General features: G+C 40.6%; 1 protein-coding gene across 2 annotated transcripts; it reads right to left on the reverse strand.

The window, feature by feature from the left end:
- Positions 1-3,130: 3,130 nt before the first annotated feature.
- LOC311495454 (beta-1,3-galactosyltransferase 2-like) lies at positions 3,131-7,885 on the reverse strand. Of its 2 annotated transcripts, XM_084554894.1 has the most exons (3): positions 7,648-7,884; positions 7,292-7,486; positions 3,131-4,699 (listed from the first exon to the last, which is right to left on the reverse strand). In XM_084554894.1, exon 3 carries the CDS (start codon positions 4,645-4,647, stop codon positions 3,604-3,606), a length of 1,044 nt encoding a protein of 347 aa, XP_084411020.1. In that variant the 5' UTR covers positions 4,648-4,699; positions 7,292-7,486; positions 7,648-7,884; the 3' UTR covers positions 3,131-3,603. The 2 variants fall into 2 exon arrangements, with proteins under 2 accessions (XP_084411020.1, XP_084411019.1); XM_084554893.1 differs by lacking the exon at positions 7,292-7,486 and having other exon boundaries at positions 7,648-7,885.
- Between the last annotated feature and the right edge of the window lie 5,905 nt (positions 7,886-13,790).

A 13,790-nucleotide genomic window follows, 5' to 3' on the forward strand; every position in this document is an offset into this window, starting at 1 on the left:
GGGAAAGTACAGTCTCCTGCGGAGCTCCAGTGCTGCTGACCACAGTGTCAGACGTGATGTCCTTCAGCCTGACGTACTGTGGTCTATCAGTGAGGTAGCTGGAAATCCAAGCAACCAGGCAGGGGTCCATTCGCATTCTGAAGAGTTTTTCCTGGAGTACAAGGGGCTGGATTATGTTGAAGGCACTCGAAAAGTCCAGGAAGAAATAGTTGGACAATAGAGGGTTATGAGTAAATAATATTTACATAATTTCCACAGTGGTTGTATTTGGCAGTGTAGCAGAGTGATGGAAAAGCACTGAAGTTATGAGTTTGTGGGAGTTGCATATCTTGTGTTCATACAGTGTTTGTGTGTTCAGCAGTTCAGCAGTTAGTTTTAGCAGTCAGATGATCTGTGGGAAGAAGCTCTTGCTGAGTGTGGTAGTACCGCACCACATAGTCTACTGCGTTTCCCAGAGGGCCACTGGTGTGGTGGATGGAGTCTCTGTATATCTTGCTGGCTCTAAGGCAGTATGTCAGGTTACGTAAATCGTAAAATAGATAGGAAAGAGGTTTTGATGATTTTCTCCGCTGTCTTCACCATTCTCGGGCAGGATCCTCTTGTCCGAGGGAGCACAGAAGCTGCCGTACCGGTCTTAGGCTGCACGTCAAAATCCTTTCTATAGTGCCTTTGTTGAAAGATGTAAGGACGAGAAGGAGGATGTTTGCTCTCGTTAAACAATTAGAAGGTTAAGGTAACATGGGAGGTAGTGTTCGTAGTCCACTGCCTATTATATAGGCCCTCCGCTATTTTTAGTGCTGTCTTTTGATGAGTAGTTTGCACCTTTTGCTGAACCCTCTGTATTCAGTCTCATGGCTCTTCACTATAGCTGACTTGAATGTCTGCCTCAGAGAAAGCGCTCTTCTGTCAGATCAGCGTTGTGAAGGGGCTCTTCTTTAGAACTGAAAGGACCATGACATCATCCACTGCAGCTGTTTTCTGTCAGCAGCCAGGCCCTCTCTGCTAAACAGCTCCCCATTGTGTTCCTAAGGGTGGACTGTTTAACTTTCACTCCTTTGAATGCAGGTTATGGTCTCACGGAAACAATTTGTCACACCTGAAATCACCTCCAGGCCTTTTACCTGCTTAACGACTGAAGAAATGAAGTGAGATCCAGCAACTGCGTGTTAAGTGTCCAGTCATTTTTAGACCTCATATGAACTGTATATCATAAAATTATACAGATGCATCTCTCCATGATTATAAAATTCCTTCTCTGCAGGGCTGTGGTCACAGAAAATAGCGCACATTGCCATTTCAAAAACATACATTTTAAAGTTTGGGTAGTAGGAATATAGAGTTTTTGTGTGTGTGTGTGTATGTGTGTGTGTGTGTGTCAGGCTGCAACCTTCTGGATCTGCTGCGATCAAGGAGTGTCATTGCTATGGGGTGGGGGTGCCTGGTCTGGTCTAGGTGGGTGCTACATGTCTAAGTAACATCCACATGAATGAATGCCAGGTCCAAAAGTTTCCCAGCAGAACACTGAATTGTCACAAGATGGTCAATGTTATTAACTTCTGCTGTCAGTGGTCATAACGTTGTGGTTGACTGATGCAAATGGCAAAAATATAAATATTAAATGATATTTTCTTAGGCTCCAGCAGACCCCCGCGACCCTTAATGGGACTAAGCGGGTAAAGAAAATGAATGAATGAATGAATGATATTTTCTTGATTCAAACAGTGAAGCCTGATGGGAATGGGATTAGATAGGTTATAATTAGAAAAATAATGATAATTCTGCCATCATATTTTCTGATGGGCTAAGTAGTTCAGTATTAGGTAAGTCTAGTCACTTCAGTATATTCTCCCGACAGTTTCCTGTACTGTACAGCTTCAGCATTCCAGCAGAGATCCTGCAGGTGATGCTGCTTTACCTTGTTCTGTGGCTAAACCCCGTGGAAACCAGTAATACTGGTACTGACTTATCTCTGCACATAACTGACACCTAATGTAAACATTTATTTGAGATTTTGTTGTACTTGAAACTGAAACTGTTTTTATTTTTGTTTTGTTTTTAGCTGAAATACTGAACAATAATTGTTTGCACCTTCAAAATCTTGAGGATTTACATCCTTTGTGTATTTAGTAACATTGTAAAGAGATTATCTGCTGCTTAAGACCCCTGAAATTGCCATTATTTTCACTGTTTTCCTGACATTTTAAAGATAGCAGGGTTAATCAAGTGAATAATCTGCAGATCAGTCAGCAAAGTAAACAACCAATGACAGAGCTCTGCCAGAGGTTCTCTTTCCTTAGAAATAGGTGTGCCAGAAAGTTGTTGAAACAATCCCTGGTGACAGGTTCACAGTGCATACATGTGCCAATAAACCCGCCATTAGTGGTGTAAATCAATAGACAGCTGTGCTTTAAATCAATCAAGAAATTATTCAGAGGCTCTAAAGAACATTGAATTGTCACAAGATGCTCAATGTCATTTACTTTTCCTATCAGCGGTTTTAATGTTGTGGCTGATCAGTGTATGTCACAGCAGGTGCAGTATGAACATCTGATGAACGTAGGTGGGTATCGAGTAAAAACGTTTAATCCAAATAGGGAATTTGATTTGGCTCAATTCAAATATAAAACCTACGTCTAGTGTAAACATCGTGACTACTGTGGTCATAATGTTATACCTGATTGGTGTACACTGTAGTGGCACTCACTTCACAGACAAATAATCTCTGCAAGTATTAACTCTTTGAGTCAGACATGAGTAATGCATCAAGGTAAAGAACTCTTAACGTATCCTCGGAAACAGGGGTGTCAAACATATGGCCCGAGAGCCAAAAACGGCCTGCCAGAGGGTCTAGTCTGGTCCGTGGCATGAATTTGCAACAAAAAATGACGGCTACAAAAATTCATAATCTACTTGTGCTACTTTGTACGAAAAACAAAGGGGGAAAATTATCAATTATTTATAGGTTATCATGCTTTTATGTTACTGGTCTGGCCACATTGAGATCTAATTGGGATCTCATGTGGCCCACGAACTAAAAATAATTTTGCCACCGCTGCTGTAGGAGTTCTGGAAAAACCACATTCCCCAGTGACGGAAAACTAGGCAACAGTGGAAGGCTCCGATTCAGAGGCTTATTAAATAGTTTCTTTATTTGATTAATTTAAAAAGAACAATTACATCATACGCAAGACAAAGACAAGCTTTCCCACCTTTCAGACAGTAGTGATTCTTAGTTCATGGTAACAAAGTAAATTCAACATTCATGTTCCCTCGGGAAAGAGCCAAGGTGATGAAACATTTTCCTGCACCCTTAAGTTTGCAGAAACATACAGCATATCGAGGCAACCCAGTGCAAATAAGATTAACTATATCATTCACATTTCCAGTTTGCTTGACAAACCAGGATAAATAAATATTTCCCACTCACAGTGAGTGACTTACACAGTTTTTAAATACATACAAGAATAAAACAAATAGTTTCCTTTTACTGTTTCTACAGTGCAGCACTTCCCTGTCCTTGCCAATAGGCAGTCCCAAGACAGTTAACCCCGTACAGAATCCCTGCCACCTGAGTGATTTCTCCATACATCTTAAACACTTGACTTAACAAGCAGGTCCAGGCTTCTTTAAGTCTGTCCAGTAGTCCACCAGCTCTTTTGAGGAACCAAGAATGTAGGTGATGATCTTTGAGTATTCACAGCGATTATATTTTCTGTTATAGGCTTTGAACTGGGAGGGGTTTGGAGGTGACGTAGGTGTGAGTCCTAGACTTTTCATGCACTTTCCAATGTAGGCGTCCTCTATGTTAAAGGGTTTGACTGATTTTGAGGCCTCCACAAATTTTTCTGGAAGATCATTGGAAAAGACGTAGCCCATTCCCAGAGTGTAGGTTGGGTACACAGGATCTGGGTACGACTCCTCAGAGACATACCACTTTGAGTTCTTTGAACGGACAACTGGCCTGTCCCACATTAGCATCCCTGTCAGGTAGTTCTGCTTCGGTATGCCTGGCTTCTGCAGCATGAGCACTAAATTGTCAATGTTCAGGAACATGTCCGAGTCGACCTTCATGGCGTAGGCAGCTGCAGGGCAGCGTGTGGCTAGCCAGTCCATGATCACCATGGTTTTGATGGTTAGATTAAGGTAAGTGTCACTGAAGTCACTTAGGATCAGGTCGCGATGCTCCAGATTCTCCTGTTGGACCTTTTCAAGATCAGTTCCTTTAGATAAACCCAACATGAACAGAGTCAGTACCACCTCACCCTGCACCAGACTTTCATTGCCCCACGTCTGCCGGATTGCACTCCGAGCTGCTACATCGTTTGGCGCCACAGGAACCATCAGGACCAAGAAAGGGATCTTGTCCCTGCACACCTCTGGATGATCCATAATGAAACGGTAGTTGCGTGGATAGGCGTAATGGTATTGCACACCTACAGGTCGTTCGGTAGGAGGCGCTGTGGTTTCTCGGATTTCATTTAGCGCACCCTTGTGTTTTGGATGGATGCGATAAGTGGGTTTATTAACAACTTTACGGGTCTGGTTGAGAAACCTCTGGATGTCCTCAGCGAGCGAAATATTATCCCACCACGTCCGAGAGCTGCCGGACAAGGTGTAACACAAGGCAAAGAGCACAAAGCCAAGCATGAGCAGGAAGTGGAAGCAGGTCTTGTGGTAAGACAACCTCCCAACAAGTTGCCTAAAAAGACAAAGAAGACAAAGTTGAAAGTGGTTAGTATGCCGCTCAAAAAGGAAACCTTTCTATATCACTGTTAAACATGTAGACTGCTGAGCTAAAGGCCTCAAATCAATATCACAATTGGGGTTTTTTTTTCAGAGCAGACTTATTTCATCATGCCATGGCAAATATATGCTAAGTGCCACAAGCTAAAATTGTGTCCAATATAAACAGTGGTCCACTGTTGGGTAATACACTGATCAGGCATAACATCATGAGAAAAGAGAAACAGAAGTAATTCAATTCAGTTCAATTCAATTTTATTTATATAGCGTCAATAACAAATCGTCTCAAGACGCTTTACAAAACCCAGCCTGAAACAACAAATACAACTTGAAACTGACAAATACAGGTAAATCTAGTCTATAGTCTACAGTGACTTCAGTATATTCTCCCGACAGTTTCCCGTACTGTACAGCTTCAGCATTCCAGCAGAGATCCTGCGGCTGATGCTGCTTTAGCCTTGTTCTGTGAAACCCCGTGGAAACCAGTAATACTGGTACTGATACTTACTGTATCTCTGCGCATAACTGACACCATTATGTAAACATTTATTTGAGGATTTGTTGTACTCAGAACTGAAACTGTAAAGCACCTGATACACAGGGAATAACTGACAAAAGAGAAGCTAATTATTCCTCAGCCACATAAACAATAGTTTTCTCAGGTCATTGTCACCTGAGACCAGAAAGAAGCTGGAACTATCACAACTTTTCACTGTTTTTATTTTTGTTTTGTTTTTAGCTGAAATATTGAACAATAATTGTTTCCAGCTTCAAAATCTTGAGGATTTACATCCTTTGTGTATTTAGTATCATTGTAAAGAGATTATCTGCTGCTTAAGACCCCTGAAATTGCCATTATTTTCACTGTTTTCCTGACGTTCAGAGCAGTCAGCAAAGCAAACAACCGATGCTAGAGTTTCTCTTTCTTTAGAAATAGGTGTGCCAAAAAGTTGGTGTAATTCACAACGGCCCATGTCTTTGTTCAAACAATCCCTGATGACAGGTTCACAGTGCGTACATGTGTCAATAAGCCCAACGTTAGTGGTTTCAATCAAAAGACAGCTGTGCTTTGAATCTGAAATGACTCAGAGGCTCTAAAGAACACTGAATTGTCACAAGATGCTCAATGTCATTTACTTCTCCTATCGATGGTTTTAATGTTGTGGCTGATCAGTGTATGTCACAACAGGTACTGTATGAGCATGAGATGAACGTAGGCGGGTATCGAGTAAAAACGGAATTTGATTTGGCTCAATTCAGATATAATAGGCGTCGCTACTGCTGGGATTAAAGTGCCATACCTGAGCTGTGTCGGACAAAAAGCTTTTACTTGTTTGAAGTGTAGTGTTAAGAGTCCTTGTCTGACTGACACCTCGAAGCACTTATACTGAGGTTCAGCTGGCAGACAACCACACAGACATTGTACTGCAATCCATCCAAATTCATTAGATCCCAAACTGATTAAGTCTCTGTTAGATGACTCACAAAAGCCCCGCCCCTCAAAGCCCCCCCCCCCCCCCCCCCACTAACAACATTCTGTTACCAGACACCACAGGACACCCTCAGAAGGCCCATGTCTATTCTCTGATGAGTCAAAACTGTTTTGGAGGCACAAGGGAGACCTACATAATGTTATGCCTGATCGGTGTAAATGCTTTGTAACCTGTATTTGTCATAGAAATCAAGTTTGAAGTTGTAGAGACAAAAGAGCAATTGTCTGTTGTGAAAACATTCATGTCATACCTTCATACCTTCATTACTTCTGTTTCTCTTTTCTCTGAAGCTAATCAGGTCCTCAACAAGATCTATTTGACCGACTTTTTCCGCTGCCGAACAGGAACATCAGCTTGGCGTGTCTCAGCTCTTAAATGCTGCTGTAGGTTTAGCAGGTTAGTTCATATTGTACCCAACATTATTGGAGGAGACATGACAATACGCTGTGGATTTCTGGAGGTTTCCGGGAGTTTGCTGGATGTATAAAGTAAGCACATGTTGATTTTATGTGAAAATCCGTGTTGGGTCAAAATAAACCTTTAATTCACAGATTTCACCCTGCAGCCTCTGAATGATTGCATATTTTCATAATTCAGATCCAATTGTGGTTTAATGTTACAATATTTACTGTTCTAATACACAACCGTTTTTTGTTTTGCGCCTCCCCCAAGGGGAACAAAAACCTTTTATTACCTAACTTTATTTTATAAACAGTGTTCTCCTTTCTAGGACAGAGTGCAATTTCACCACATCTTTCCTTAAGCTGTAATGCCTAAAACACATTTTTTTAAAAAAATAAATAAAAAAGTGCCAGCAAGTATTTTACATTGACAATAGAAGTGTGTGCATCATTTTATTTCTTTATTATTTTTTATTCCCCATGCTACCTCTGCAATAAGATAACCAGAACCTGCCCTACATTTGCACTTTATTCTCTTTACTCTTGCAGTCACATAAGAGTCCATGGACAGTTTGGAAAGGGAATACATTTATGTATATTCTTTGTATTGTTCTTTTTTTCGTTTTTTGTTCCTAGAAAGTGTCTTGTACTCACACGTCGTGTGGGAACAATTAAAGTTTTCTGAATCTGAATCTGTGCGTAAAATGCGCAGTTGCGGTTTTCACTTCAACCCTCATCCACAGACTCCGGGAGGTAGGTTTTGGGAGATATGATCATGAGTCCTGCCAGATCATGCAGTCCTGCCTTTGGATTCTCTTGGCAGAACCGCATGCGAGCGCAAAAGAGACACTGAATTTCGAAAGAAAAAAAAAAATCTATAAGTCCACGTTTAGGTCAAAATAAAACTATAGCGAGCAATCTGTGCGTATTATGTATTTTAAGGTCAGAATGTAACTTTCAGTCTGGGTCTGTTTAAATTTGAAGTGAGTTCGGTGACTCCAAGACCTTACCTTTTCGGTACACCTGAGTGACTCTCCGGATCCATCATGTCTGGCGCGACCCTTCCTTTTTTCTTTCCTCAGTTCTTCCTAAATCAGACAACGCAACTTTTAATAATTCAAGTGACGGGATTGTAGGAGAACTTCCGCGCGTCACATTTTCTTCTTGAAAGCAACTTCCAAACTAATGAATGACGAAGGGAGCGGGGAGGGAGGGAGAGGGAGGCGGTAGCTGAATGTAAATACCGAAAAATGTGTCTAGTTTCGCGCAGCCTCTAGAAGTTGTTAAGGGAGGCTTCAGCCTCCGATGGTTACACACACGCAATCATTAAAGTTGCTTTTGCCTTTACAAACAAATTTTCCTCTGATTAAAACCAGCTGTAATTTGAAAATTTATATCATGGGGTTATGGGATCTTATTTTCTATGATGCTGTATGGGTGGGGAGAGGAATTGGGCTTCACCACAGTGATTCAGCAGAGGGGAGGAGGCAATAATGATGCAAATGGAAATGTCATTTTATTGCCTGCTGCAAACCGCACCTCCTTTCCTTCTCCTTTCCTTTCCTTCTCCTTTCCTTAAGTCTTTCCAAACGGCTTTGCATCAGGTGTGGAACACAGAATTTGCCCATTCTAGTCACTGACTTACAGAATTAGTTCAAGTCCCAAGGAAACTAAAAACAAAAAAATTAGAATTAAAAAAAAAATGGCTTGTGTGTGTGACAGAGGGTAAGAATGATGGTGACAAAACAAAAGAAAATACTCCCTCTCAAATTAAAACCAGCCCATCCTTCCGTCAAAAACAATTTATTGCATGGGGTTCTGTGGTAATTTTGGTATTTTCTATGATTGTGTAGGAGTGGGAGAATGAAGAGGCTTCACCACAGTAATTAAGCAGAGAAAGTACAGAGGGACACATGTTACACACACACCCCTCCCCATCATACTACATATTAGGGGTTGTACCGATTAGTCGATTAGTCGACTTCACTGCTGTGGCATGACGCTTTAAGCATCATGTCGACTAGTCTCTAATCATGTGACAGTAACAACATAGACGCCTTGGAGAAGACAGGTGGGGAGCCCAGTGACTCAATGCAGAAAATAAGTGGCGGTTCATCAAGTATGCGGAAATACTTCACTGAAGATGAGGCCCATACTACCGTGACATGTCAGTCCCGAAATACAACACATGTACTACTGCAATGCACACACATCTAAAAAGGCATCCGCTTGTGCCAGCAGAGGAACGGTCCAAATCCTCTCGACAGGAGTCTGTTAACAACTTCACCAAACGCAATGCTGTAACCGAGAGAGAACGAGGCTGAACATCAACAATTTGTTGGTGAATTTCACCAAAGTTATTAGACATTTAGCCACTTTTGTTTTGTATCCCGGCTACACTATCCCATCTTCCCATCTATCTGCAGCGCACAGTATTGATAGGCACATGTGCTTATGTTCAGTTCTATAGTATTCTATTCATTGACATTGTTTGTTTTTTGTTTTTCTTGATGTCAGTGAATGCACCATGCGAGAGATTGTGTTAGACACAATAAGAAGTTGTTTTAAGCCCTGTATGTAATATATAATATATAATGTGTTTATTTTTAGTGTATGTGGGTAAAGCTGTGACGGTTGATGTTATGTTCACATCAGCTAACAGAATGGAATGTGTTGGTACTGTGTTGCAGCGCCAACCTATTCCTCTGTTAGCTAGGCGTTATCTCAGAGTGTTGTGACGACGGTAGCAAGTAACATTTGTTTACCTAATCCTCCAGTATATTCAAAAACAAATACTTTTGAGCAGAAAAAAACTGAGCAGGTTATGCAGCTAGACGATGAACTCGATGACATAAGCTATTGTCTGAGCTTCTTAGCCCCTATGACGCTCCCCTCAGCTTGTGGGAACGCCAAGGAACATTTTTTGATGCAGTAAAGCGTGAACACAATCCTAGACAAAAGATCTGATGATATCAACAACCGCTTGATGACCTTAGATAAGCTTACATCTGATAACTGATAGAACAACACCACGTGCTTTGTCTAACTAGTCAGTTGCAGATGGACTCATTGGCTGAGAGACAGTCACGGTGCTGTAGTGTTTAGTGTAGCGTAGTGCCAGGTAGTGTTTTAAACGCTGGTTAAAGAGGGCTGTCATTGGCTCACGACGTGCAGACAGTCTTAAGTTCCGACAATAACTACAGAGTGGATGTGTTAATGGAGGAAATGGTACTGGTTTAATAGCGGTGATGACAACAGTTTGCGCTTCTGTTTATGCCTTGCAAACTCTGCCGATGCATCCACCTCAGAGCATGAATAACTAAAACATGCAAAACAGCTGCACAATGCTGTGGGATCTGGCCAATGGCCACATGTCTCCAAATTTAAAAAACATTCAAATATTAAGATAATCATCTTCCACCATGCTGCTGGACACAAAGGTCTGCATAGTATCCAAACACATTCCTTGCAAATACTGTTTGATGCACAGTTGGCATGACTGAAAACCAAGACGCATATTCCGCAATTGTAAGGCTTGTTGCCAAACCTGTTTGCCCGTCCATTTACCCAGCACAATAAACTGGTGCTGTGTATAAAAGTCCAAAGCTCGAAATAAATCAGAATCTTGTGGGGGCCCCAAGCAAAGACTTGAGCAGTTTGAGTACGTCTGTGCTTGGTTTGCCTGCTCTGATGTGCTCCTTGGCTAGTGGAGTTGTGACATTCGCAAACGAACCGAATCTATTGAACGGCTCTTTAAAATGCATGGACTTTACATTTATTTTTCTGCTGTGTTACAGCCAAACAAAACACAGCAGCACCTGGATGCACTTTTGTGATGACAAAAACAGATATTATGTCGATCCAAGCAGCTGATCTGGATTAATGAATAGAATAGAATAGAATATATATAATATATAGCCTTTATTGTCACTATACACATGTACAATGAGATTAAAGCAGAGGTCTTATTGAGTATCAATATTTCAGAATAATTCAAAGTCAGGTAGCCCACCAACAGAATATAGTTTGACTGTATGTGATTAATTCTTGGATAAAATGAGTAAAAATAAATAAATATCAAATACCAAAATGAGCCAGTCTTTATAACTGCTCTCTAAAAAGATCCACAAGATCCAGCTCCCTCTTAAGAGCCATAAATCCCATCTCTACTGGCTATAACAGACAAAAATCCATGCAAAAGACATGAAAGTCTAACGGTTTCCCAGGTGAATTCTCATGTCGTCCTGGCAGCATGAGGTGCCCTATCCATTATCAAGGCCCTATACAGCCTCCACTGAATCAAATATTGGCAAACTGTCTTTCATGGATATTGATGTCTTCTACACTACTACTACTACTAGTAATAATAATAATAATTATTATCGTTGTCGCAGCGCTGTATAGTTATAGTTTGCATAAAGCATATCATTGCTATACCTGCAATACCATGTATATGAGCATATGCATGTACATATTTACAATCACCCTGTTTACACTTACCCTGTCTGCACCATGTGTACGCTATCTATGGACGGTTTTAAAATTATCAAACATTTGTAGCACAGTTTTTTGAATATATTTCGCATTTTTCAATTTCCTTGTGTCTGTTAAAGTGTCTTGTTTTGCGCATCATGCTGCTTAAACTCAAGTATTTTTAGTGGCTTTTTTCAAAACAAGAGCAAGTAAAATAATACCAAAAGGCTTTAGGATTTAAGCCCTGCATCACAGGCTAAAAGTGGCCATAGAAATGTCTAAGAGAGATGAAGAGAAAGAGAGAGAGAGAATAGCAACTTCCTGGTCATACCAACAGTATGACTTTCTCTCTGCCTCTGGGGGAATATCGCTTGGATTTTAGAGGAAGTTTTCAATGTAAAAACTGAAGTGAAAGATTTTATCATGGCTGTCAGACTTGATACTTTCTCCCTTGTACCATTTTTTTTTTTTTATTATTGTTTTTGAACTATCACTACTGATCAGTGGATTTGAGTAAACATACATTATTTCAACTATGAACAAATAAATTAAAATCCAGTTACCACCAGTGTTGTGGGTAACGTGTTACAAAGTAACGTTACAAAGTAACACGTTAGAGTACTCTATTTACTTTTTTCATGTAACTTGTAACGTAACGCGTTAGTTTTCGTGTGGAAGTACGCACATTATTTTCAACTCCCATTGGGGATTGGGGATTGTCAAGAATGAACTCTACAAGATGGTTAATGTGCCTGCTGTGTGATTGTCAGATGAAAAATGATGAGCAGAAGATGAGTGGCTTGGTGCATTTTAAAGAGTCAGTTCACCCAGATCACACATACCTCCTACTTTATGTGGTATGTGGTTGTGCAGCCCAGTGATTCTGTCCAGCGCCATGCTATAGGCCCTTAGAACCTACCACTAGTACTTTGAGCTAAATGTGAACATGCCATTGATCAGCATAATACATAATATTCAAGCGTTGTTAGCGTTCAGAAATCTGCTACCTACCACTGAAGAATAGCTGAGCTGAGAGAGTTTGGCTAAAATAAAACAAAGTACTGAATAACAGATTGAAGATCATCAGTGTCAAATAGTTGATCCTCTGGTCCAGGAATGTCTGTACGAAAGATCATGGCAATCCAAGTTGTTTACATGTTTCAACCTGAAACAACCATGCAGCACTGTTGTCCTTCGCATTGCTAGAAACGTGCCAGTCCTGAACCAAGTTGCCCCTCTCACTGTAACATGGTACAAATAAAGCCGACTTTTGCAAAGTCATGAAATGAAAATGGACCTCCATGACTAGATACAGTACATGGTACATGGTATGTTCGTTTTTTTCCTTTCTGATATGGGTGAACTAACGCTAAAAAAGCTCATGAGAAACATGAGAAAGCCCAGTACTCATTGAACTGGTTTTGTCATTATAGTCATTATAAAGGCCTCTGTACTCAGTCACCTGACTTGTTGTTTAAAGGCAGGAATGACAGACGTATCTTTGGCTGTGATCACACACAGGCTACAAACACATATTGCCTCTGGGGGAATATCGCTTTGAATTTAGAGGAAGTTTTCAACGTAAAAACTGAAGTGAAAGATTTTATCATGGCTGTCAGACTTGATACTTTCTCCCTTGTACCATTGTTTTTTTTTATTATTGTTTTTGAACTGTCACTACTGATCAGTGGATTTGAGTAAACATGCATTATTTCAACTATGAACAAATAAATTAAAATCCAGTTACCACCAGTGTTGTGGGTAACGCGTTACAAAGTAACATTATAAAGTAACGCGTTAGGGTACTCTAATTATTTTTTTCGTGTAACTTGTAATGCAACGCGTTAGTTTCGTGTGGAAGTACGCACATTATTTTCAATTCGCCAGCGAAAAGGACAAGAACAACATAACGGTAAAATGCACACTTTGCGTTGGTGAAAAGCTTCTGTCGACCGCAGAAAATTCCACTTCCAATTTAAAAAAAAAACATCTTGTATCCAAACACCACTCTATCACCCTGGTATTGTTATCATGCAGAGTTAATTTGGTTGGATGAATGATGTTATTCATTGTCAGGACTTCTCGGTGCATTTAAAAGAGGCTGTGTGTCGCTGAGTTGCAGCATGTGCCAGGCGCTGCAAACGGCTTTTAATTTTTGGTAACGCATGAGTACTCTAACGCGTTACTTTTATTCATAGGTAACGCTGTAACGTAACAGATTACTTTTAATTGATGGTAACGTTGTAACCTAATTAACTACTTTCCAAAGTAACTATACTCAGCACTGGTTACCACAACTTACGCACCCCAGAAGTATAGACTGAGTCTTGATTGATCTTAATGCCGCAGTCTTTTTGATTCCTCCTCCTTTATACAACAGTTCATAAACAGCTGCTAATCCGCAAATGACAAATTAGCCCCATAAACTATGCAGTTCTACACATCCATGACTCCCGCAGAGTTGTTGATGTCACCAATATTTTGTTATGATACGCTAGTGCTATTCCCCATTGAGTCCAGAGTTACCTGTTATCTTCATCCGGGGTCTGTAGATTGACCTACAGACCCCGGATGATGTCATCTCTGAGCGCCGCACGCACCTGTAATTTGCTACTACTATGGTTCATCCACAACCTCAGAATTGGAAAAATATTCAGCCATGTTGAAAAAAAACTAGCAG

This window comes from Chelon labrosus (genome assembly GCF_963514085.1).
Source record: "Chelon labrosus genome assembly, chromosome: 2".
Taxonomy (NCBI): Eukaryota; Metazoa; Chordata; class Actinopteri; order Mugiliformes; family Mugilidae; genus Chelon; species Chelon labrosus.

Coding starts and splice junctions, on each gene's coding strand:
- LOC311495454 (XM_084554893.1), bottom strand. CDS start 7,685: ATGATGGATCCGGAGAGTCACTCAGGTGTACCGAAAAG. Junction 4,700..7,647: donor CACTCAGGTGTACCGAAAAG/GTAAGGTCTTGG, acceptor TTGTCTTTTTAG/GCAACTTGTTGGGAGGTTGT.